This window comes from Sprattus sprattus (assembly GCF_963457725.1).
Source record: "Sprattus sprattus genome assembly, chromosome: 1".
Lineage (NCBI taxonomy): Eukaryota > Metazoa > Chordata > Actinopteri > Clupeiformes > Clupeidae > Sprattus > Sprattus sprattus.
This window is the reverse complement of record NC_137920.1, coordinates 13,649,500-13,677,176: the sequence shown is the minus strand read 5'-3', so window position 1 is coordinate 13,677,176 and position 27,677 is coordinate 13,649,500. Positions and strand designations below refer to the sequence as shown.

Here is a 27,677-nt window from a genome sequence, read left to right as displayed (position 1 = left end):
ATCAAAGAAGTGACCTACATCTAAGTTGATAAAGAAGCTATTTAAATCTTTGAAAATACATCACTACCCTAGGTATGAAGAAACTGATTTGATCTCACATGAATAATGCAGAAAAGTGCAACAGTGGGATTTCTTTCTACACTTACTTAAGCTTCTCCAGTTTACAGACAGGATCATTCAGTCTAACAGATAACAGCTTCAGTCCTGTTTCATCGGGATAATTGTAGCTCAGATCGAGCTCTTTTAGGTGGGAGGGGTTTGAAGAAAGAGCTGAAGCCAGACAAATACAACCCTTCTCTGAGATGAGACAATCAGAGAGCCTGAGAGAGAGAGAAAGAGAGAGAGAGAGAGATGTTTTTATTTTGAACAAACTTTCTTATTGTACAACAGTTACAAGGTACCACAGACAGATTATTTCACCACCACCACCCCCCATACACACACACACACACACACACAAGTAAAGAAAGCAGCACGAGCACAAAAAAACAAAAACACAAGTCAGAGTTCAAAAAAGGAGCAAAGAAAACTTTGTCCTCGTTCACCACGCAAAGCCCACCATCACAATACCATTTATCTTTGAAGATATCAATTGCACTCATGGCCTAATAGAAATAAAAAAAAAAATGTTAATTCTCGATTTAACTAAATTCTTGAAAACTGCTTTTAGGTCATCTCCTGTATTGTACATCACCTTGTTTCTGCGGCTAATGGAGATGGCTAGTTTGGCCTGTTCAATAATACAAATAAGAGGTTCACACTTTGACCTCTGCCTCTGATTGTATGAGAACCCAAGTATCGAACCTTGCTTCGTGAACATTGTTCCCCTTGAAAACAACAGGAGGCTTAGTATACAAAATAAAGGGGAAAGCCCGATACAGTTCATGAAGCAGTGGTAGATATTCTCTCTCCCATCACAGAATTGACAATTGTCACTAATTAACCGCAATAGCCCCATGTAGGATCCTCCACTGAAGATCCCCAGTTCTTTTTGTCAATGGCGGCTTGGATAAGACTCCCCAAACCGGTTTGGCGTTATCGTCAATGCCGTCAATATCTCCAATGCTGCCAATTCATCTGTCTTGTTGGCCAGCAAGTTTACATTCCCCATCACACACGAAGGCATAGCTGATTTGAACCTCCACCGCTTCTCCAGGTGCCTAGGCTTCACCAACGCACCTGCTCTTGTTCTACGGTAAGGTCTCACCAGCTCTTCCGGTATGGGGTAAACTTTGCCAGCATGATTCCTCGACCGATCAGCTGATCCATCGTTTAAACAAAGTTCTGACTGCCCTGTTGCAGTTGATTAATATGTGTATCTACACAGTGCCTTTGAAAAGCAAAGTGTAAACAGGACAAACGCTAAAAAGACACGCAACAACAGAGCTACTTGAAAAGGCTGCCACTTGCGTCTGCACCGAAAGCATGCTCAAAATAATAGTATAAACCATAGTAAAGATCTATATTACTGATCATGAAAACTTAAGGACAATAAAGACATGTATAACACCAACCTTAATATCTGCAGTTTGCAGTTGGGACTAGACAGTCCGTTAGAGAGAAGTTGAATTCCATAGTCTCCCAGGTCATTGTTACACAGGTCCAGCTCTGTCAGGGAGTTTGGTGACTGTAGAACAGTAGCCACAATTCCACAGGACTTATCTGTGAGTGTGCATTCAGCAAGTCTGTAAAACAACAAAAGTCAAAATCTTACTCTGAAATGAAAAATGACATGCCATTAATAATAAACATACTGTTATATAAAAAGCTTCAACCCCTTTCATGCCACTATGCAGCTCATTCATGTGGACACTATACCTATACACTAGAGATGTACAAAGACATCATTGTCTGTATCTTTATCTTAATCTGTTCAACCAACAACACTATCTGAGAACGGGACAGTGCATGATTTATACCGTAAGTTTCATCAAATTGATACCATTATTGCCACATAATTTAATATGAAATATATATCCTCACACTGTACATCTCTCTCTTAAGTTGCATGAGCCGATGTAAGATTTTTTTTTTGTCCCAAGAAAGCATTCCCCTTCTCTTTTTCTCTAAATCAGTAACTTTATGATACAGTGCCCTCCGCAATTATTGGCACCCTTAGTGAATGTGCCCAAAACAGGCTATAAAAAAATATTTGTTTGCTGTTAATCCTCTTGGTCTTTCACTCAAAATATTTACAAAAATCTTACCTTTTCATTGAAATAAAATTATTGAAAGAAAACTTTTTTTTTCATTAAATAAATATTATTCTCCTAAACAGGTGAGCCACAATTATTGGCACCCCTTAATTTAATGTTTGAGCAGCCTCCCTTTACCAAGATAACAGCTCCAAGTCTACACCCCTTAACATTATGTATATAACAGCCTGTCTTTTAAGGAGTAGTTAGATAATCTTGAGGCGAAGATCTGGGGGAGTGGACCTCAAGCTCTGTCTCACAATGGCAGGCCGCCATTGTTTCAAGATTAAACTGGATCATGACTGACAAATCCATGACTGTGTCTTCCAATATATAGTATAAAATGTATTTCTATCACAGCAAAGATATATTTTTTCAAAGCCTGTTTTGGTCACATTCACTAAGGGTGCCAATAATTGTGGAGGGCACTGTAACAGACTATGTTGAGTCTAAAGGGAACCTTAAAATCTCCATTTTGTAGTGAGGACTAAATATTACTGCAGAGAGTATAAACAGCAACAGGTCATATCATTGATAAACAACACCACAGTTATAAATGTATATTTATTCCTGAATCTCCCCTCTTCAGAAAAAAAAGATAATTAGTGTTGTTTTCTTTTCAGTATTTGCCAACCAAACTCACTATTAAGTCTGGAGAACATAACAGCTAGCGTAATTAATGTAATTTATTCTGTACTCTCTGATGTGAATACAACTTTCTCAGTTAAACGAAAGAAAAAAAAAACCTCAGATGTAAAACCAGGAATAGAGGGTTCTGTATTGATGGACTACATACTGAAGTGCTTCAACTTTACGGTGAGGATCCTTCAGTGTAGCAGACAACAGCTTCTGTGCTGAATCTCCAGAATTATTGTTGCTGACATCCAGTTCTTTCACACAGGAGGGGTTTAACATCAGTGTTAGAGCCAGAAAAACATAACCTTCATTTGAGATGCGACAATTAGAGAGCCTGAGAGAAAAATACACACACACACACACACACACACACACCACACACACACACACACACACACACACACACACACACACACACACACACACACACACACACACACACACACACACACACACACACACACACAGATTAGTCATCCGAAAAATAAACAACATTCAATCCAAACTATTTAGCCTGTAATATGAATTGCATTGCATTGACACTAGTCTGTCTCTAGGATTGACTCAGCATTGCATCAAAGTCTATAAGGAATTGTACTTGTATGTAGCATAATGTAGGCTACAAGCTATTTTACTGTTTCCCCCATCCCTTCAACTTATCAAATGATGGATAATAGATGTATGGGAAATTATGTATTTTAAGTTGAGATAAAATTACATTTAAAAAACATCATACAAAATTTGATTTAAAAAATATGGGACACAAAGAGATACTGTTAAAATCTGCCATATTAGCAGAGTCAGTTCATCACTTTGCTAACATAACAATATAAATCATAGTTAGGGATGAAAAAACTTATCAGGAAATGCACGACTATAAAGACATATACAGTATAAGACCAACGTTAATGTCTGTAGTTGGCAGTGAGGACTAGACAGTCCGTTAGAGATAATCTGAATTCCAGAATCTCCTAGCTTATTGTAGCTCAGGTCCAGTTCTGTCAGGGAGTTTGGTGACTGTAGAACAGTAGCCACAATTCCACAGGACTTATCTGTGAGTGTGCATTCAGCAAGTCTGCAGAATAGCATAACAAAATATTACTCTGAAATTAAAATTAAGCAATGCCTTTCTGAATGCAACCTGATGAATTAATATAATGAAAGGGTGGAGTCAATCATTTCTAATTCCTCTGCTCACTCTGGGAGAAGCAAATTCTACTAAATGGTGAGCTGCCTTTTACTGTGCCAAGATGAGAGTGGTCCTGACTAAACATAAAATGCATAATTTCCAATAAATGTATCATCCTCCATTTGAGGAGTAGGAGGGATGGGGGAAAACAATATAAACTTCAAGAGGGATGATAAATCAAGGAATTAACAGGTTGAAATGTAGTTATAATCTCATGTGAAGAAAATAAAATAAAAGGGATACTGGTTAAATCTGCCACATTAGCGAAGTCAGATTGTCACTGCACTTATATAACAGTATAAATCATACTTAGGGCTACATAACTAATCCGGAAATGCATGACAATAAAGACATGTATAACAACAACCTTAATGTCTGCAGATTGCAGTGGGGACTGGACAGTCCGTTACAGAGAAGCTGCATTCCAGAGTCTCCCAGGTCATTGTTACACAGGTCCAGTTCTGTCAGAGAGTTTGGTGACTGTAGAACAGTAGCCACAATTCCACAGGACTTATCTGTGAGAGTGAATTCAGCAAGTCTGTAAAACAAAAAAAGTCAAAATCTTACTCTGAAATGAAAAATGACATGCCATTAATAATATACATACTATTATATAAAAAGCTTCAACCCCTTTCATGCCACTATGCAGTTAATTCATGTGGACACTATACCTACACAATAGAGATGTACAAAGACATCATTGTCTGTATCTTTATCTTTATCTGTTCAACCAACAACACTATCTGTCTCTGTATCTGAGACCGGGACAGTGCATGATTTACACCGGAAGTTTCATCAAATTGATACCATTATTACCACACCATTTATTATGAAATATATATTCTCACACTGTACTTTACAACTCTCTCTTAACTTTTATTATCAACAACATTAAGGGCCTGATTTACTTAGATTGCGACCGCTGCTTAATCTGCGGTCGCACATTAACGCACGTTTTTTTTGCGCATTTTCCGTGCTATTTATCGAACCAGATCCGGGCTGGGCAATCTGTGCTTACTACGCCGTTTAAAGGGCCTGATTTACTAACATTGATTTGCGACCGCAGCTTAATCTGCGCCTTTGTCAAGCGCACATTAACGCACGGTGTTTCCCCGCATTTTCCGTGATATTTATCAAGCCAGATACGCGCTGTTGTTTTGCCCGCCATAACCTACAGCGAGATGTTTAAAAGAACACCATTATAAATAATATGCTATTGGTGGCATTAATGCATAAACTGTCTATTATAACAATATAGATGTGTACATGGTGAGATTAATACGTTCTACAAGGGACATGGGTTCACTACAATATATCCCCACTGAAACAAATACATTTACCAAGTAGCTAGGCCTCTCCAAAATCACCGTTGCTCAATCATGGATAGATGGCACTATTCCGGAAGATACAACTGTCATGAACAGACCACTACCACGTAAGTAATGGTCATGTTGGCATCACATAGGACCTGGACATTCATTGAATATGTGTGCTTTCTGTTTCGGTAAACGTGTTTGTGGATTTAAGGTGGGACTGTTAGCATATGGGTGCGATACATGGCTCCAATTACGTTCGGAAAGTTTAATTTCAGCTATCGTAGTGGGGAAATGTATATTGACCGGTGCGCCGTTGCAATGCGCGAGCACCTGGGTGAATATTTGGCTGAGTGAAGGCTGAGATATACCAACTGCTGATGCTATAACTGTTTGAAATGATCCGATGCCAATATTTGTAATGTTGTCCTGAGTTTAACAACTGATGGAATGGAATGTGATCGCCGGGTGGAGGGTTCGATGTCGTCTCTGATCTGGTCCAGTAATTGAAGTATTGCGTGGCTGGTTAACCTGTACCGTCTAATGATTTATGGTTCGTTTAACTGAAAATGTGTTATACGAGATTAAAAAAATATTTCTGTGCGCTGTCTCTGTCTTCTTTCTTCGCCTTGCTCTTATAACTGCTGCCATATCAACGTTTTCATACTGAATGGAAATGCGCTTCCTGGTTAAGACGTGCTTTTATGAGGCGGAGAATTAGCCCGCAAATCAGAGACGTGCGCTCGACAGGCAGTTTTAGTAAATACCACGCAATACATCATTAGGCGCACTCCTCCAATTAAATAGCGCTTCACGCCCTGGTTACCACCCACGTTTTTGTGCCATCCCACCTGTTTGCAGGTACACACCCTCAAAGCGTTAATATGTGGCCCTACTCAAATGCGCCCCCTTAGTAAATACCGTTTTATGTTTACGACCGTTATTTTACGCCAGAGATGGGCGCAATCCTGCCAGTAAATCAGGCCCTAAGTTTCATGAGCCGATGTACGATTTGTTTCTGTCCCAAGAAAGCATTCCCCTTCTCTTTTTCTCTAAATGATTACCTTTATGATAACAGACTATGTTGATTCTAAAGGGAATCTTAACATCTGCATTTTTTATTGAGGACTAAATATTACTGCAGAGAGTAGCAACAGCAACAGGTCATATCATTGTTTAACAACGCCAGAGTTACAAATGTATATTTATTCCTGGATCTCCCCTCTTCAGATAAAAAATTAATGATAATTAGTGTTGTTTTCTTTTCAGTATCTGCCAACCAAACTTACTATTAAGTCTGGAGAACATAACAGCTAGCGTAATGAATGTAATTTATTCTGTACTCTCTGATGTGAATACAACTTTCTCAGTTAAATGAAAGAAAAAAGAAACCTCAGATGTAAAACCAGGAATAGAGATTTCTGTATTGATGGAGTACATACTGAAGTGCTTCAACTTTACGGTGAGGATCCTTCAGTGTAGCAGACAACAGCTTCTGTGCTGAATCTCCAGAATTATTGTTGCTGACATCCAGTTCTTTCACACAGGAGGGGTTTAACATCAGTGTTAGAGCCAGAAAAACATAACCTTCATTTGAGATGCGACAATTAGAGAGCCTGAGAGAAAAACACACACACACACACACACACACACACACACACACACACACACACACACACACACACACACACACACACACACACACACACACACAAATTAGTCATCCAAAAAATAAACAACATTCAATCCTAACTATTTAGCCTGTAATATGAATTTCATTGCATTGACACTAGTCTGTCTCCAGGATTGACTCAGCATTGCATCAAAGTCTATAAGGAATTGTACTTGTATGTAGCATAATGTAGGCTACAAGCTATTTTACTGTTTCCCCCATCCCTTCAACTTATCAAATGATGGATAATAGATGTATGGGAAATTATGTATTTTAAGTTGAGATAAAATTACATTTAAAAAACATCATACAAAATTTGATTTAAAAAATATGGGACACAAAGAGATACTGTTAAAATCTGCCATATTAGCAAAGTCAGTTCATCACTTTGCTAACATAACAATATAAATCATAGTTAGGGATGAAAAACGGTATCAGGACATGCACGACTATAAAGACGTATACAGTATAAGACCAACCTTAATGTCTGTAGTTGGCAGTGAGGACTAGACAGTCCGTTAGAGAGAAGTTGAATTCCAGAATCTCCTAGCTTATTGTAGCTCAGGTCCAGTTCTGTCACGGAGTTTGGTGACTGTAGAATAGTAGCCACAATTCCACAGGACTTATCTGTGAGTGTGCATTCAGCAAGTCTGCAAAAGAGCATAACAAAAAAATACTCTGAAATGAAAATGAAGCAATGCCTTTCTGAATGTAACCTGATGAATTAATATAATGAAATGGTGGAGTCAATCATTTCCTACTAAACTGTGAGCTGCCTTTTACTGTGCCAAGATGAGCAGGGGCGGCCTTTCCTACAGGCGGGTTAGGCGGCCGCCTAGAGCGCCATCTAGAGGGGGAGCGCCAAATAATGCGCCCGAAAAAGAAAAAAAAAACACATTTTTATTTTTTTTCCCCGGACGCATACGTTGGCGCTCCTTCTATATCTCCAACCAATATTTTGACATAAAAAAATAAATCTAACTTTAGGGTAAAATGAACCAAAACTCGAAAACGGAGGGCTATGTTCTTCATTGGTGTTGTTAGATCATGCTAGCATAGCGAGACATTTGGTGCAACTGTGTGTGTATCCTCTGAAGAGGCTTAACCTCAACGGCGTGCATGACTAGACGGTCCGGATCACAGAACTCATCGATATATCTCTTTACCGTCGGAAAGACAGGTGAAAGTAATGATATTACAACCCCGCAAGGTGCAGGAAACTCCACTTATGATGTACAATACACATTAAGGGTTGCTACAATATGTTATCATGAAAACACTAATGAACACAGTATTTCAGAGATCAAACTGATTTTGGAGAAACGGTGTATAATGAGCAGATAAACTACACGTGGGAAAACATTAATACAACTTCTTCAGGGGGTTATCAAACATTATTGTGAATGAGAACATGTACATGGATTTATGGGAACAGCCGCTCGACAGGTCCTCGTCTGTTGCAACTAATTACAAATCAAACTTCTTCCAACAATATCACATAGGCCTATGCGCAAAGTAACGTATTCTTTAAACGACATTGAAGCGAGGAAATACATTTCGCCACAAAGCTAAATTTAACAAATAATGATAATACTGACTGTAACATGCCGCCCCATAATGCCGTGCGGCGGGCGCATATACTTTTCTATGTGTGATAATGCACTAACGATGTACCTGTTCCTTACTGTTCTTATTGCATGTCGTTGTTCTGTGTTGGGACTGAGTTTATACAGGTGTGTGACGGTAACACAGTCTATTTGCTGCGATCGTTGTGTTTATGTGAAATTATTGCAGTCTTACAAGGCAAAATAGCGTTTGAAAGTTGCAATGGGGGGGGGGGGGGGGGGGGGGGGGGGGGGGGGGGCGCCAGTAGTGAAGCTCGCCTAGAGCGCCTAATGTGCTAGGGCCGCCCCTGAAGATGAGAGTGGTCCTGACTAAACATAAAATGCATAGTTTCCCATACACCTTTCATCCTCCATTTGAGGAGTTGAAGCTATGGGGGAAAACAATGGAAACTTAAAGAGGAATGATGAACAAGGAATCAACAGGTGGAAATGTAATTATAATCTCATGTAAGGGAAAAATTAAAAGGGATACTGGTTAAATCTGCCACATTAGCGAAGTCAGATTGTCACTACACTTATATAGCAGTATAAATCATAATTAGGGCTACATAACTAATCCGAAAATGCATGACAATAAAGACATGTATAACACCAACCTTAATGTCTGCAGAATGCAGTGGGGACTGGACAGTCCGTTAGCGAGAAGCTGAATTCCATAGTCTTCAAGGTTATTGTTACGCAGGTCCATCTCTGTCAGGAAGTTTGGTGACTGTAGAACAGTTGCCACAAGTCCACAGGACTGACATGTGAGTGTGCATTCAGCAAGTCTGTAAAACAGTATAACGTAAAAAGTGAAAATCTTACTCTGAAATGAAAAAATGACATTCCATTAATAATATACATACTGTTAAATGAAGAGCTTCAACCCCTTTCATGCCACTATGCAGTTTATTCATGTGGACACTATACCTACACACTAGAGATGTACAAATACATCATTATCTGTATCTTTATCTTTATCTGTGTAACCAACAACAGTATCTGTCTCTGTATCTGAGAACGGGACAGTGCATGATTTATACCTGAAGTTTCATCAAATTGATACCATTATTGCCACATAATTTAATATGAATTATATATTCTCACACTCTACATCTCTCTCTTAAGTTTCATGAGCCGATGTAAGATTTGCTTCTGTCCCAAGAAAGCATTCCCCTTCTCTTTTTCTCTAAATGAGTAACTTTATGATAACAGACTATGTTGAGTCTAAATGGAACCTTAAAATCTGCATTTTGTAGTGAGGACTAAATATTACTGCAGAGAGTATCAACAGCAACAGGTCATATCATTGTTAAACAACGCCACAGTTACAAATATATATTTATTCCTGGATCTCCCCTCTTCAGATAAAAAATATATATAATTAGTGTTGTTTTCTTTTCAGTATCTGCCAACCAAACTCACTATTAAGTCTGGAGAACATAACAGCTAGCGCAATTAATGTAATTTATTCTGTAATCTCTGATGTGAATACAACTTTCTCAGTTAAACGAAATAAAAAAAGAAAACTTCAGATGTAAAACCAGGAATAGAGGGGTCTGTATTGATGGAGTACATACTGAAGTGCTTCAACTTTACGGTGAGGATCCTTCAGTGTAGCAGTCAACAGCTTCTGTGCTGAATCTCCAGGATTATTGTTGCTGACATCCAGTTCTTTCAAACAGGAGGGGTTTAACATCAGTGTGAGAGCCAGACAAACATAACCTTCATTTGAGATCCGACAATTAGAGAGCCTGAGAGAAAAATACACACACACACACACAAACACACACACGCACACGCACACGCACACGCACACGCACACGCACACGCACACGCACACACACACACACACAAACGCACACATACACACACACAAAGAGAGATTAGTCATCCAAAAAATAAACAACATTCAATCCAAACTATTTAGCCTGTAGTATGAATTACATTGCTTGACACTAGTCTCTCTCCAGGATTCACTCAGCATTGCATCAAAGTCTACAAGGAATTTTACTAATATGTAGCGTACTGTAGGCTACAAGCTATTTTACAATAACTTCTGATTAGTTACAATATCCTAAATATATGACCGTATTAACAAACCCATTCATTCCCTATCCTTACTCAAAATGAAAAGAAGGGTCCACAATTCTGGTGAAAGGTTGTTGATAACTGTGATCAACATCCAATCATATTAGACTCCTTTTTTCCCGTGTACCAACTGTAGCATTTAAAAAAAAGAAATTCACCCATATTTTTCAAATCAAATATTTTATTATGTTTTTTTAAATGTAATTTCATCTTAACTTAAAAAAACATAATTTCCCATACATCTATCATCCACCATCTGAGGGGTTGAAAGGATGGGAAAAATAGCACTTGCTCTAAGAGGGTTGCGAGACACAAAATTAGCAGGTGGAAATTTAGTTAGAATCTTTTACGAAGGAAAGCAGGCAAAAAGAGATACTGTTAAAATCTGCCATATTAGCGATGTCAGTTTATCACTTTGCTTATGTAACAGTATAAATAATAGTTTAGGGCTACATAACTAATCAGGAAATGCATGACAATACAGACATGTACAACACCAACCTTAATGTCTGTAGTTGGCAGTGAGGACTTGAAAGTCCGTTAGAGAGAAGCTGAATTCCAGAATCTCCCAGGTCATTGTCACTCAGGTCCAGTTCTGTCAGGAAGTTTGGTGACTGTAGAACAGCAGCCACAAGTCCACACGACTTATATGTGAGTGTGCATTCAGCAAGTCTGCAAAATCACATAACAAAATATTACTCTTAAATAAAATAACTTTCTTAAGGTGACCTGATGAATGAATATAATGAAAGCGTGGAGGCATTCATTTCCAATACCTCTGCTCACTCTGGGAGAATCACGTTCTACTAAATGGTGAGCTTCCTTTTGCTGTGCAAAGATGAGAGTGGTCCTGACTAAACTTAAAATGCATAATTTCCCATGAATCTATCATCCTCCATTTGAGGAGTTGAAGGTATGGGGGAAAACAATGGAAACTTAAAGAGGGATGATAAACAAGGAATAAACAGGTAGAAATGGAATTATAATCTCATGTGATGGAAAAATGTAAAGGGATACTGGTTAAATCTGCCACATAAGCGAAGTCAGATTGTCACTACACTTATATAGCAGTATAAGTCATAATTAGGGTTACATAATGATGAAAAACAAAACATTACTTTGAAATTATAAATAGCTGATGTTGTTGACAAAGTGTACAAATAAATCAATGGAAGGGGTGGAAGCAACTACAATTTCCAATTGAAGTGCTGTTGAGTTTTCCCTTCGAATTCTAAATGCACTTTTACATTTGACATGAAAGTAATGGCATACTAATACACAAATGGGGTCAACCCCTATCATGCTAGTACTCAGTTAATGTGCACACTATACACACTAGAGGTGTACAGATACGTCATTATCTGTATCTGTATCTGTTCAACCAAAAAAATGATCTGTCTCTGTACTCACTTGTCATGCAATTGTTTCCTTGTATGAACTGTCTGACACTTGTTATGTTTCCTACCCTGATAATTACCATGGTATAACACCATTTATCACATAGACACACTTCACCAGATAGTTACACCTACATACTTTTTTACAGTAGGTCTCACTGGACAGAACGAGATTAGTAGATCAATCCAAGTAATCCACATCAATCTAGACACTTAACCAATATATATGTGAAAACCTGTTATCAGGGGGCAGATTTAACCGGCCCTTAAAAGTAAAACTGTAAGTGACAATGTAATAATGTAAAGTGTAATTTTATTCCAAGTTATCAACCAAAGTGCTGCAGTAAAAATGGAATATTTGTCTCCTATCTCATGACTCTGACACATTTATGCATCTGATGGTATCTTTACATGTTTCATACTGTACATCAGCCGTAGATAGCAGTGACATCAAAACTATGAATCAGTCATACACAGATCTGTTGAAAACAATCTTAGCAACACAAGTTCACATTTTGTCAATAATAACAATGAAAAAATAAATTAATCCATCTCCATTAGAAACTTCGGTATCATATGCATTGCAGTGATATGAAAAACCATGCGAGGGGATGTTCCGGCCGAACAAGGTGGTGTAGATGGCAAAGAGAAGTGGTCCTAACAGCGAGCCTTGGGGCACCCCTCTGGTTAAGTACAGACAGCTGACCTTGCCATGACACGTTAAACGAGCGCCCACTGAGGTAAGATTCGAACCAGGAGTGTGCCCTACCCGAAATGCCCATACTTGACAGTATAGACAGAAGGTGCTACTCTAGCTGCTTTTACGGCCTCTGTCACAGACTTCAGGGTTGTTTCAGTTGAGTGACCGCTTTTGACCGCTTTTGAACCAAATGGGTTTGGATCCAGGAGATGGTTCCTTGACAGGAACTCTGTGACCTGTGTGGAAGCTCCCCTCTCAATAGTTTTCAATAGGAGCGTGAGGAGTGAGAACGGCCGATAGTTTTCCACATGAATGGGATCGAGAGACGCCTTTTTGAGCAGTGGTGTTACCCGAGCCACTTTGAATGAAGAGGGAAATGTTCCAGACAGATCACATCAAATCAAATCAAACGTTATTTGTACGGCACATTTCATACACGAAGGTAACACAATGCGCCTCACAGTAGGAAGGAAAGAAAAAGGGGGGGAGGGGGGTTTATAAATACTTGTAAAGAGACACAGACAGGAAATAAGTAAACGTTACATAAATAACCAAACCAAACCAAATACATAACCAAAAAGAAGCTCTCAGCACACCTTTCTTTTTCCACAACAAGCTGGCACATGAGTGATTGAGTCAACTCCTGGCCACGGTACAGCATACCCTGTCTATAGCCCAGTTTTGTTGGTGAGATGTGTTTTAGAATAGGCACCATATTAAACGTTACATAAATGTTAATTAAATACATTTTACAGGTTACAAAACACTTTTAACCCATTGGCGCCGGATGCTGCGTAGCGCAGCATAGGCTTTCCTGCCGGTTGCTGCGTAGCGCAGCATAGGCTTTCCTGCCGGTTGCTGCGTAGCGCAGCATTTTGTACACGTGCTGTTTTCATGACGAATGCAGCGTATAACTCACTCTGGTTGGTTAAAATTACACATGGGATGGGTCTTAAGGCTTTGCTAAAGATCAGATGACCACCAAAATGAACTTTGGTTGGCTGAAAATCACGTCAATCAATCAGATAGCCACGCGATATTCTGTGTTTGTTTTCAGTGATACCATGCTGGCTAGCGAGAAGTAGCAGTGAAGAAGTAGCAGTGAACATGGAGTATTTTGATAGCGATGTCAGTGATTTCGACATAGATTTTGAAGGATTTGAGTCTGAGAGGGAGAAGGATAATGACTTTGTGTCAGAGGATCCATTAGATACGGCACAGGAGTGGGATTTTGTGGGCACGGAAGGAGTGGAGTAGGGATTCCAGGTGGACTGGACAACCGGCAATGATCTGGAGGTAATTATTTATGTTTTGTTTTCTTGTGCGATCTTCCGAGTTCTCTTCTCTTAGAAAACGGAATGGGCAGTAATGATAGTGGTGCTATAGCGATTACTAATGGTGATGATGGTTGATAATATATACATGCAATAATGTTAGTTATAGATACAATAATGGCATAATGAATAAATAGCATTTACATTTAGCAGACGTTTTTGTCCAAAGATTTTAGATAAGAAAAATAACGTGGAGAACTGTATAGCATAATACATCATAATGAATAGTAATACAATTATGAATAAATATAAATACTATAAATAACATTGATGGAACTGGAAATATACTATTCTGTTAGTGTAGCTTTATTGTGTATCCAACTTGAATGTGTACTCCCTGTCTGTGCCTCAAAGAGACCTGAACAATTGGCATATGAACACCTATAACCCCTATACCCTATAGACAGTCTAGTAGGCCATTGTCTTAGCACCAGCTGAGAGGGTGGGTCTCATAATAATACAATGATTGAATGCTTTGCCATACGTTTTTACAGATACCTCCATCTCCAGGATAACGTTGACCCCGCCATGGCTTCATGCTCCATGTGAACTGCGAGGCCAGCTCCACCCCAGGATGTCTCCATCCCTCTCCTCTCCTCCCTCCCCATTTCTCTTTCCCCCTCCCTCCCCCTCTTCCCCTCCCTCATAATGTTTGCATACTTGAAAATTGTATTTATTGTATTTTATATCATTGATTTATATTGTTTTTGTGTGTTTGAGAGTTTTTTACAAATGTTATTGTTGTTTGTGAGCTCAGGGAGCAGGTTTTAATAAAACCTGCAGTTCTTACCTTCACAATGCTTCTTATTTCATGTTTCTAAGTGCTACAGAGGCTTAGATATTAAGGTTTTTGTAGACGTTGACAATTCTTACCGTTTTCTCAGAAAACCCTCAGGAAATGAGGTACTTTCTCATAGAATAGCATAGGATTTAACAGGCGTTTTTAGCAGGCGTTTTAGGCAGAAATGGGTTAAAGAGACACAGATTTTGCCAGAGAAAATCAACAGCAAATGATGTACTAACAGCACTGGCACCGTAAAGAATGTGTGATTGCTGGTAAGACGTTAGGTGATATGGCTTGAAGGATGTTGGATGGGATAGGATCCAACCGGCATATAGTAAGACAGCTACATGTCACCTCCCTCTCAATGAGGGGTAAAAGGAGGAAAATGTTCCAGTTGAGGTGGGGCTGACCTTTCCCTTTAGATTTCTAAATGCACGGCTACATTTTGTATGACAGTAATGGCATACTAATATACAAACTGTCATGGCAAGTCAAGGGGAAGCAGAGTTTATTTGAGGATCCAGCCAGGGACTAGGGGAATAGTCACACACAGGGCGAACACAATCAGCAGTATGAATGACTAACAAGAACAAGACTAGGCAAGAACAGCCATAACCAAACTACACAGAGTCTAACTCTGAAACTACAGGATCACAAGACAATTCTAAGAACTGATAGACTAAGACAAGGATTCTACTACACACTGGTGGTGTAGATTTCATATTGGCATACAGTGCCACTTGAAAGTATGTGAACCCTGAGCACTTAAGCGTTTTCTGTTGTTTTACCATGATTTTTCATTTTTTTATCACCAATTTTCCATAGATGAAATGTCAGGTTTATGTTTATCATTTGCATGTACTTGTTTAGAGGAAATTGTTTGAGAAGCTGAAAAACTACATGAAACATGGAATTAGTCCATTTCAAAAGTAAGTGAACCCCCAGCTGAATTGATAAATTCAAGCAGGTAACAGATTCAGTGAAACTTATTTGGGTGAATAATTAGTCAATTGAGCAAACCGATCATCTGAGACATCCTTAGGGAAAGGTTTGGGCAACACAGATTAAAAGATTAAAAGAGAGAGGAAACCAACCAAACTACTGTAGTGCCAAGGTGTACCCACACAGATCAACAATGCCGAGAGGAAACGAGATATCCGAGAACATCAGGAAGAAGGTACTGACAGCCCATCAGTCTTGGGAAAGCTATAAGACCATCTCCAAAAGATTCCAGCTCCATCCATCCATCCAAGACAAATAATTTTGAAATGGAGGGCATTCAACATGACCGCATCTCTGCCTAGAAGTGGACGCCCATCAAGACCATCACCAAGAAGCACCAGAAGAAGAATAAATCAGGTAAAAGTCAAACCACACATCACCTCTAAAGAGTTTCGGACCTCTCTGGCAGCATCTGGGGTAAATGTACATGGGTCTACAATCAGACGAAAATTGTTGGTTTTGATCGTGACAAAATAATTCTATCTCGGACTCATCTGTTTAAAGAAGGGACTTCCAGAAGGCCTTTGGTTTAATCCAAGTGCTCTCGGGCAAAGTTGAAACGGGCAGTTTTGTTCTTTCTTGAGAGCAGAGGCTTCCTTCTAGCAACCCGATCATGAATGTCATGTCTATTCAATTTTCGTCTGATTGTAGACCCATGTACATTTACCCCAGATGCTGCCAGAGAGGTCTGAAACTCTTTAGAGGTGATGTGTGGTTTGACTTTTACCTGATTCATGCCAAGTCATCAACCAAAGGGCTGCAGTGAAAATTGAATATTTATTTCCTATCTCATGACTCGCATCTGCCGTTTCGTACTGTAAGTCAGCAGTAGATAGCAGTGGCATCAAAACTATTAATCAGTCATGCACAGTTCTGAAGTGGAAGGGACATAATCAACTAAAGTTCACATTTTGTCACAAATAACAATACAAAAAATACGTTTATCCATCTCCATTAGAAACTCACCGTGCCCTTCTGTAGCATCTCACAGCAGGGAGCAGTCTCCTGCGTCCCTCATCTGATGTGTTGTATTTCTTCAGGTCAAACTCATCCAGCACCTCCTCAGACATCAGAAGAATGTGGGCCAGTGCTGAACAGTGAGCAGGAGACAATTCCTGTTTGATGTTCTTTGGTGACTCCAGATATTTTTTTATTTCTTTGTGCATGGAATGATCATTCATTTCAAATAAGCAATGGAAAAGATTGATGCATCGTTCAGGAGAGAGATCTTCCCTGTTGAGCTTCTTAATGTATTTACATGTTTCACTGATGCTCATTGAGCTGCTGTGTTTGTGGTTCAGTAGACCTTTCAGAAGTCTCTGATTTCTCTCCAGAGAGATGCCCATAAGGAATCGAAGGAAAAGATCCAGGTGTCCATTCCTACTCTTCAAAGCCTCATCCACTGCACTCTTAAGTAACACATGTAGATGGTCTTGAGATTGTAAGCCCAGCACTGATTGAAAAGATAATAATAAAGATGGACTGGGTTCATGTTCTTCACTGAGGAGGGATTTCAGGGTCTCAAGGTTCTCAGTCACATAAGAGTGAAACACAAACACAGCTGCCATAAACTCCTGGATGCTCAGATGCACAAAGCAGTAGACCTTCCTCTGGTGAAACACATATTCTTCCTTGAAGATCTCAGTGCACATACCAGAGTACACCGAGGCTTCACTGACATCAATTCCACATTCTTTCAGATCTTCCTCATAAAACATCAGATTGCCATTCTCTAGATTCTTGAAAGCCAGTTCTCCAAGCTTCAGTACAATCTCTTTCTGTGATTTTAGAAGTTTCTCTCTATCTGTCTGAGTTCTACTCTGATACTTCTGATCCTTCCTTCTGGTCTGGATGAGCAAGAAGTGTATGAACATCTCAGTCAGAGTTTTTGGAATGCCTTTAGTCTTCTCCAGCATCTGCTGAAGTACAGTGGCTGCAATCCAACAGAAGACTGGAATGTGGCACATTATGTAGAGACTCCTAGATGCCTTGATGTGTGAGATGATTCTGCTGGCCTTTCTCTCATCACGTATTCTCTTCATGAAGTAGTCTTCCTTCTGTGGGTCATTGAACCCTCGTACTTCTGTCACCTGATTGATGCACTGAGCAGGAATTTGACTGGCTGCTGCTGGTCGTGAGGTTATCCAGATGTGTGCAGAGGGAAGCAGAGTTCCTTGAATGAGGCTTGTCATCAGAACATCCACTGATGATGTGTGTTTAGGATCTGATGTCATGTTCTGATGGAAATTCAGAGGTAATCGACTCTCATCCAAACCATCAAAGATGAACACAACCTGACAGTCCTTGTATTCTTCACCATCCTTCAGCTCCATCAGTTCAGGATGGAAGTCAAGCAGAAGCTTGTGAAGACTATACTGATCACGTCTGACCAAATTCAGCTCACGGAAAGGAAGGGGAAATATAAAGTCTACATTCTGATTGGCTACCCCATCTATCCAATCAAGAATGAACTTTTGCACTGAAACTGTTTTTCCAATGCCAGCAACCCCTTTGGTCATTACAGTTCTGATGTGCTTCTCCTGTCCAGGTAAGGGCTTGAAGATGTCATTGCAGTTGATTGGTGTGTCTTCCGTAGTACGGAGTGCTCTGGATGCTGACTCTACCTGCCAAACCTCATGTTCCTTATTCACCCCTTCACTCTCTCCCACTGTGATGTACAGTTCTGTGTAGATCTTATTGAGGTTTGTCTCAGCTCCTGGTTTGATGATGCCTTCAGATATGTTCTCAAACTTCCTCTTCAGACTGGCTTTATGCTTCTGTATAACTCTCCTCAGGACTTCATCAGCTGTTTATCATGGATAAAAATGAACAGAGTAACCTGTTAGTATCATGTCTATATATCATAATATTGGTTTTCATTTGTGATTGCTTTATCCAATTTATCATTAACATTCCAGGCAAAAACACTTTTCACTGCTGTTGCTCCTTACACTTAACTGATCCGCTATAGAGCTACTCTTTGTTAATCTACAGCAGGTACCCTCTCTTTTTAAATGCATGTCGCAAATTGTTGTCGTACCAGTCATCATTCACTGGCCTAATATAAATGTCTATAATGCTCTTTAACAACATTTGATTTAGATGTATTTTGATTTGAACATGTCTAATGATTATCAAGTAATTGTTTGACAATAAAAATATATACTATATATAATAATATATACAAATTATATATGACATAAAAAATGTTTTTTAAATGTATTGTACTGTTTAATTTCATTCAAAATTAGGGACATTCAAAAACAACATACAACTAGTTCAAATCAAAAACTATGCAATATTTTGTGTATTTAAGAATGTGTTTAACACATTTAAAATATATATATAAAATGTACACCATAAAATCTTAATTTTTATATCATAGGAATACTTTTATACATAGTAACACGCAATTTGTGTGCACACACTGAAGTGTGTATGAGACACCACAGCACAAATATTGGTATAGGCTGATCTATATCTCTTTTACAGTTTTTCACTGTTGCTAAAACCCGTTTTTCAAAACAGTAACGTCTTTCTCAAAACTGCACACAGAAAATTGAAAACCTCACACACAAAATGCTAAACCTGACACTCCCTTTGCAAGATGAGTCTTTTGCTATCAAATCTCTTAACTGTTCACAAAATGGAACTCGTGTTTTCATTTGGTACACACAGCCATATTTTCAAAACACACACACATACATTCATTTAGTACACACAACTAAGCATTAGCTGCACACTACCAAGCATTTACAGCACACAGAAGTGCAAAATTGAAAACACAATCATCGACACACACCATATGAATGACAATGACTCATTGAGCCCTTTCTCCTTTTGTAAAATGTATCAGTGTAGGCCTACATTTTTCATAGTCAAACATAAAACAGCAATACCGTTGTTCTCACAAACCATATTTACAATTTTAGTCTCCTGTTCCACCCGATTGTATTGACATAAAATTGTATACAAAATGCTTATAGTTTTTCTCAATTGCTTACACACATTTTTTGAAAGCATGCCTCGTTCTCAAAACTCTAAACACAAATTCCAAAGCAACTAACTGAAAATGCAAAACCCTTTATATCTCCTGGAAAATGCTACTTTGCTTTCAAAAAATATTGAAAGTGTGTTTTCTTCCTCCACAGTGTGGTTCTCTTTCAGTCCTGCAAAATACAAATACTGTGAGCACACTACGTATATTATATTGATATGCAGTATTACAGTACACAAGGCAAACAGATTTCGTACTTGTTCTCCATCCTGAAGGTTCTAATGAAAAACCATGAAAACATGGTCTACCACAGCGGCCCAAATCTCATTAGAGATGACCATTCTCCTTCTTCTTTCTCCTGATCCTCCTCCTTCTTCACCTTGTCCTCATTCTGTTCCTCCTCCTTGTCCTCCTCTTCCTTCTCTCTGTCCTCCTACTCTTCAACCTCCTACTCCTCCTCCTTCTTGTCCTCCTCTTCTTCCTCCACTCACTCTTACCCCTCTCCTTCTCTGGTTGTGGATCTTTTCAAAGTTTTCAATAGTTTATCCAACAAAACAGAGGCTCAAGACACTTTAATGGTGCAGTCCTCACTGCAAATTGGTCAAAAGACCTGAAAGTTTAGAGATTTGACAATTTGTGGTTTGCAGGTTGATGCTTTGAGATTTTACTTGAAAATTGTGTGCAACAACAGAACTTTGTGTACACTGTTTTGACAACAACGTGATGTGTAATTGACATCAGTGTGTTCACAAGGAAAATCGGACTCTAATGTAGATAAGGGAATCTTAAGTATTTCCCACTTGGGGTGAGCGATTGATACATGACGTGAAGGTTGTGCAGATTGTGCCGAATTTTCGCTTTATACTTTTTAACAATAGTGAAAAACTGTAACTAATAACTATTCAAACACTTTGATGTTCAAATAAAACATAAGTAGTGTGTATAATATTAAACAACCCAAAGTTCTTATTTAACACTATTTCTAGGCTAACAAAAAACCATAACACAATCGAACATTCGGTTCCCATAATCTTTAGTGGTAATGATTTCATGACCTTTTTCAATAATAAAATCCTCAAAATAAGAGAACAAATTCAAAGTTTTCTCCCCCTCTGTGACCCTACACCCCTTCCATCATGCGCCATGGCAACACCCCTTCAACCGGGTGCTATCCTTGAATTCTTCGCACCCACCGACCTCCCTGAATTAAACTCCTTGATCCTTTCATCTAAATCATCGACGTGCTTACTAGATCCTATCCCCACAAAATTACTTAAACATGCACTACCCTTATTAAGTGAGACATTACTCAATGTAATGAATAATTCACTTATCTCAGGCTACGTCCCACAATCTTTCAAAATAGCAGTGATAAAACCATCTCTTAAAAAACCTAACCTTGATCCCGATAATCTCGCTAACTATAGACCCATATTTAACCTCCCTTTTTTGTCAAAAATACTTGAAAAACTAGTTGCTAAGCGACTTACTTCTTTCCTACAACAAAACAAAATTGAAGAAACCCTCCAATCCGGTTTTAGGGCCAACCACAGCACTGAAACGGCCTTAGTCAAAGTCTTAAATGACCTACTAATCGCATCTGATCATGGGTGCACCTCAATACTAGTTCTCCTAGACCTTAGTGCTGCTTTCGACACTATAGATCATCTGATCCTGTTACAGAGACTTGAACATCACGTTGGCATCAAAGGTTGTGCCCTATCTTGGTTTAGATCTTACCTCTATGATCGCCATCAATTTGTTCATTTCCATGAGAAATCGTCAAATCACACCAGAGTAAACTACGGTGTCCCACAAGGCTCTGTCCTTGGACCACTGCTTTTTTCCCTTTATATGCTACCCTTAGGTAGCCTGGCCGTTACCAGACTGTGACTCCATTTCATTCCGTCAGTCAGTCTGGGCCAACCCAATGCATTTTGGTTTCCGAGATGGGCGGGTGCTTATCTTGAGGTTTAAAATCATTGGAGTTCCCTTAACCAATCAGCAACGTTTAGTAAGCATTCGGTAGATTAAACTCTTCCCAAAGCCAGTTGAGAGAAGAGCTACGACGTCCTTTCTCATCATAAAACTTACAAGACAATCCTCTTGTTCTCCTTTTAATTGTCTGATGTTCTCGAGAGTTGAGACAACTTCTCTGATAGCTTTTCGTGTCTCTTCCTCCGTAGCCATTTTTGCTATACTGTTAAACTACAAACTCGGCTGGACTACATGCAACTCGGCAAGGCGAGTTTTGCGTCACAGCTCTGAACTGTTCGCTGATTGGTCCGGCAAAATTTTGAGTTCTGGAAACGATTGTCAATGGGGCTGGGCCAGACTGAGTATGAGCTTGAAATCAATTCAGGCGGAAATACGTAGGCTGGTGTCACCAGGCTAACCCTTAGGTGCTGTCATAAGGAAACATGGCATTAACTTCCATTGCTATGCTGACGACACCCAACTCTACCTATCAATGAAACCTGATGAAATTGTACATCTACCCAAGATAGAAGCTTGCCTCCATGATGTAAAATCTTGGATGACTAACAACTTTCTGCTCCTCAACTCTGATAAAACTGAGGTTATGCTTGTAGGCCCCGATCAACTGAGAACTACACTATCTACCCATCTACCCACACTCAATGGCTTCCCAACACCCAACACTATCATCAAAAACCTTGGCGTAACTATCAACCAAGACCTCCTACTTGACTCACACATAAAACAGATCTCAAAGACATCATTTTTTCATTTACGCAATATTGCCAAAATTAGAAAGGTCCTATCCCTCCAAGATGCAGAAAAACTAATCCATGCATTTATTACTTCCCGCCTTGATTACTGTAATGCTCTCCTGTCCGGATGCAGCATTAACACAATAAAGAGCCTTCAACTTATACAGAACGCTGCTGCTCGTACACTCACCAGAACTAAAAAACATGAACACATCTCACCGGTACTCGCCTCGTTGCATTGGCTCCCCGTCAAAAGTAGAATTGATTTCAAAGTACTCCTGCTAACATATAAAGCCCTAAACGACCTGGCTCCAAACTACCTCAAAGAATTAGTCGTCCCCTATTGCCCTTCAAGGCTGCTCCGTTCTCAGAGTGCAGGCCTCCTGGTAATTCCAAGAATTTCAAAAACCACAATAGGAGGCAGAGCCTTCAGCTACCGAGCACCCCTCCTCTGGAACAACCTCCCTGCCTCCATCCGAGATGCAGACACTGTCCCTATATTCAAATCAAAGCTCAATACATTCCTCTTTAGTGCATCTTATGGCCAAAAGTAATTGCGTCAACAAACCCATCACCTGCTGCGCTAGCCCTAAAGTGTGTCCTGTTTGCTGAGTGGATGCATGTACGGCCCCGGCATAACAGCTCATACTTCAATGTAACGAATTACACAGTCAAAAGTCACTACGTCAACAAACCCATCACCTGCTGCGCTAGCTAAAAGTATATCCTGTTTGCTGAGTGGATGCATGTACGGCCCCGGCATAACAGCTTATACTTCAATGTAACGAACAATACAGCCAAGATATTCCTCTATAGTGCATCCTTTTGCCAAAAGTTATTGCGTCAACAAACCCATCACCTGCTGCGCTAGCCAAAAGTGTGTCCTGTTTGCTGAGTGGATGCATGTACGGCCCCGGCATAACAGCTCATACTTCAATTTAACGAATTACACAGTTAAAAGTAACTGCATCAACAAACCCATCACCTGCTGCGCTAGTTAAAAGTGTAGAAAACTCAAGAAGAACAATAGTGTGTTTGCAAGCACACTAACAATATATGCCAGCATTACTTCATATATCTTCTCCCTTTCCATCTCTCTCTCTCCTTCCATATCATATTGTTTTTGCCTATAATAACACTGATAATATAGCCATATTGCCTACTGTTAAATCTACTGCCCAAATGCATCTCCCTATCTGTCCCTGAAATCGTGTCTCTCCCCTATAACATGTTCCAACCGCTGATGGAAGAGGATCTATCGCTCCTCACCCCCACCACTCTCCACGTTGTCTCTCTACCTGGTCTACCTGGAGAAACCCTCGCCCAATCGCACCCACCGCTCCTACAGCTGGCAAACATGTTCCAATCGCTAATGGAAGTGGAACTATCGCTCCTCACCCCCACCACTCTGCACATAGTCTCTCTACCTGGTCTACCTGGAGAAACGGAAGTGGAACTATCGCTCCTCACCTCCACCACTCTGCACGTAGTCGCTCTACCTGGTCTACCTGGAGAAACCCTCGGCCAATCGCACCCACCGCCACTGCATTGCCGTACACCTACTCTACCCAATGTTAGCATTCAATATACATTGCTGCCTCCACCGAAATGTTTCTCTGTCCCTACATCCCTTACCCCTGTAACAGTAACCCTATTGCCACAGTAATCTGGTCTTGCCTGTATCATGTGTTTACCACCAGATGTGTGCATACATAGGTCCAGTGACCAAATGCTGGCTGTGTATAACCCCTGTTATTACACGGCTCTTCTTAATGCTGTAGAATGCTCCATTCACTTGAATGGGGCTTCCCAACGTTCTGCGGTCAACTATTTTCCGATAACTGACCGTTGCTATGCAGTTAATGACCGCTGTCAAGGAAAGTGGCCTTTTTGCCTCTGATTCACATCTTTCGTAGCACTCCGCAAGTAGTACGGTAACTTATCAAGGGAGTTTCAGCGGACGGTTGAGCAGCTGTGTTCTAAAGAATGTTCAACTGTCTTTGAAGTTCAACGTCTTTGGCGAACTATTTCTCTGCTTTTTAACACTACGTATAGTAACAAATGCATTGTAAAAAGACACACGGTGTTAAGTAATTTGTTTGTTTTAATTGTAACCGTATAATAAGCGGGATAATGTATAGAACGCCGGTCATTGTCGGGAAAATAAGCCCCTTCAGGGTGAAGCAACACCCCTCCGCTTTCGCGTCGGGGTGCTGTTCGCCCTGTCGGGGCTTATTTTCCCGACAATGACCTGCGTTCTATACATTATCCCTTACTTGCTTCCTTTCCCCTTCTGCCACACAACCCTTCCCCTTCCCCCCTTCCCCCCATCCCACCTTCCTGTCTCCACCCGGCCGACCTTAAGCAGATGGGGTCCCCCCTTATGTGTCGTGGTTCTGCTTAAGGTTTCTTCCTGCCCAACAGGGAGTTTTTTCTTGCCCCTGTTGCCGTTGTGCATGCACTAAGGGGGTTCAGGCTCTGGGCTCTGTGAAGCGCCGAGAGGCAATTGTATTGCTATGGCGCTATACAAATAAAATTGAATTGAATTGAATTGTATAAAAGCACATAAATGTATGTTTTCTTTGTTATCAGTGCAAGACTATGGGTAACCTATAGTGACGACTTTCCTGTGTCAGTGTGATCTTCACACACTTTGCTCATATTGGAGGTGGGGGGTGTTACACTGTCACTACATATTGTATGTACCTCCTTTAAGGTTCCATACCTCTTATAAGTTACTCCTTGATCAGATCTGATAAAATTATAAACATCAGGAAACCCTCACCTGGTTTGCTCCTTCTGTCTGATGTGTGTTCAGTTTGCAGGTGTCTGATGCTTTCTACCATACCAGTGTGTTCGTCCAGAAGAGGCAGTAAAGGAGGATGAGTTCTCTGTGTCATTCCACACTGAGGACAGGTTTGGTCTCCTGGTAGTCCAGGCTGCTCCCAGTAGCTGCTGATGCACTGCCAGCAGAAACTGTGTCCACAGCTGGTGATGACTGGTTCCCACACTACCCTCTCACACACTCCACACCTGGACTGATCCTGGGTCAGATCAGACCTCAATTCACTGCAGAGACATAATTGAAGCAGACTTAATATTTACCCATAGTGGAGGAGATTCATTATTACCCTCACAAGGATGCCAAAATGAGATTTCACAATTAGTGTGACGGAACCCGACCACTGAAGAACCGAAGACTTTCTTTGGAATGTCTATATACATGGTTGCCTTAGGTACATACAAATTAAGATGAGCTGGGACACCAAGACAAGAGTTAATATTAGCTGACTCAATGTGTGTATAGTTTGACACTTCAAGTTAAAAAATCTCTATCAAAATCATCAACTATGTTGATGTGACAGCAGAGGAAAAGAGGAAAAGGGGAATCCCCCGTGGCGAGGAGAAGCAAGGTATTGACATTGGGGCACAATTGAAATGAATAACATTAAATTCAATTCAATTTAATTGTATTTATATAGCGCCATAACAATACAATTGTCTCTAGGCGCTTTGCAGAGCCCAGAGCCTGAACACAAGCAGTTCTACGTTTGTTGGAGTCAGTCACAAGAAGAACTTCCTTACACCTTGATAGGTAGTTCACGTCCATAAAACTCCATGATATAATGAGGGTGAATGGAATTAAAGCTGCTTTCACCCTCATGAAAAAAAGAAAGCCAAATGAGCAGAAGTACTAAGAAGTAGTAGGAGCCATTTTTCACTTCTTTAACCTCACAGTTGCTAACTCATGGCTCCATTACAAGAGTGAACTAAACCCCGGGCTAATTTCATTTGTATGTACGGTACATGCCTAGACACAATAATCATCCCTCATGCAGACAGTCAGTGTGTGTGTGTGTGTGTGTGTGTGTGTGTGTGTGTGTGAGTGTGAGTGTGTGTGTGTGTGATAATGAGAGAGAGCGAGAGAGACAGAGAGAGAGAGAGAGAGAGAGAGAGAGAGAGAGAGAAAATAACGAGATTTAATAACAGTAATTTTTCTTGTTTGAATCTCTTCTAAAAACTAAATGTTGATAATTCGCTTTACACTGCTGGGCACTGGAGATGAAGCTCTCTGAATCTCTGTACTGGTCATAGAAAAACTGACAAATACAGAACATCTTTTGAGAAAATATTGAGAGTTGTGTCCCAATGTATGCATGTAACGGTGCGGCTGCCCGTTACCAATATAGAAATACATCCCTCGGCTGAAACGAACACACTGGACAGCGCAGACTTCAGACACATATTTTATTTGCACACAAACACTAACCGCATATTTCACCGCGATCAGGACCGCATCGGTAAAGACATACACACTGAACATTCCGAGACTGGACGGCTTTCCCTTCAACACGTACAAACGTTGAACAAGGCTGTACAGTGGGGGAATACTTGCCACGCGTTTTCATAGTCAGTTCCAAATGCAGGGCGGAGGAAACGCACAATTGAAAGTCGGGAAAGGACGTTTGAACTGTTCGGCATGGAACATCAGACATACTCACTCCAAGTTGGTGGGATGAGAGGGGTGTGTAGTGTGTGTGATTATTTGAAGTGCTATGTCTTAATTTGATATAATGATTGTCTTTGGGTGAACGTGTCGGTATCATAAGAGGCAAAAGTATTTATTGTAGAGCCGTAAGATTGTATTTTTTATTGATTGATTTGCGATGTGCAATGGTGTAGGCCGGGGTAATAAGAGACCAGCACAGAACATGCCTTAGAGAAGCAAAAGTCTGAGGGGACCACCCCTGTAGACGACAAAGGTGAATTGTTTAGCTTGGAGTGCCACAAATTGCAAACTTAAATTCTTTTATAACACGGGTAGAGAGTGAGTTCTGGGGTGTGCTTTAACACTCTAAGGTCAGCTGCCTTTTAGACTTTTCTAAGTTGTCTGACATGCCTTGATGTTTTTGTACATTTCCCTAAACTAAAAACATTGATGCACAAATGGAACATATGATTATATTGTAGAAGACATCAGCAATAATAACATGTGAGTAAAAGGAATGTAGTAATTCATTTTTTATTTTT

The 27,677-nt window shown here is 40.1% G+C and overlaps 1 protein-coding gene across 1 annotated transcript in view; it reads right to left on the bottom strand.

Moving 5' to 3' along the window:
• The window catches only part of LOC308367585 (NACHT, LRR and PYD domains-containing protein 3-like), a gene marked incomplete at its 3' end in the record, with an annotated part of 31,073 nt that extends 5,541 nt beyond the window's left edge, over positions 1-25,532 (bottom strand). The window contains exons 1-5 of the mRNA XM_080841527.1: positions 25,432-25,532; positions 16,884-18,723; positions 7,485-7,655; positions 4,388-4,558; positions 147-320 (exon numbers count right to left, since the gene is read on the bottom strand). Of these exons, the coding sequence (XP_080697653.1) occupies positions 147-320; positions 4,388-4,558; positions 7,485-7,655; positions 16,884-18,723; positions 25,432-25,492 (2,417 nt within the window). The 5' untranslated portion in view covers positions 25,493-25,532. The remainder of the gene's footprint in view (positions 1-146; positions 321-4,387; positions 4,559-7,484; positions 7,656-16,883; positions 18,724-25,431) is intronic.
• Between the last annotated feature and the right edge of the window lie 2,145 nt (positions 25,533-27,677).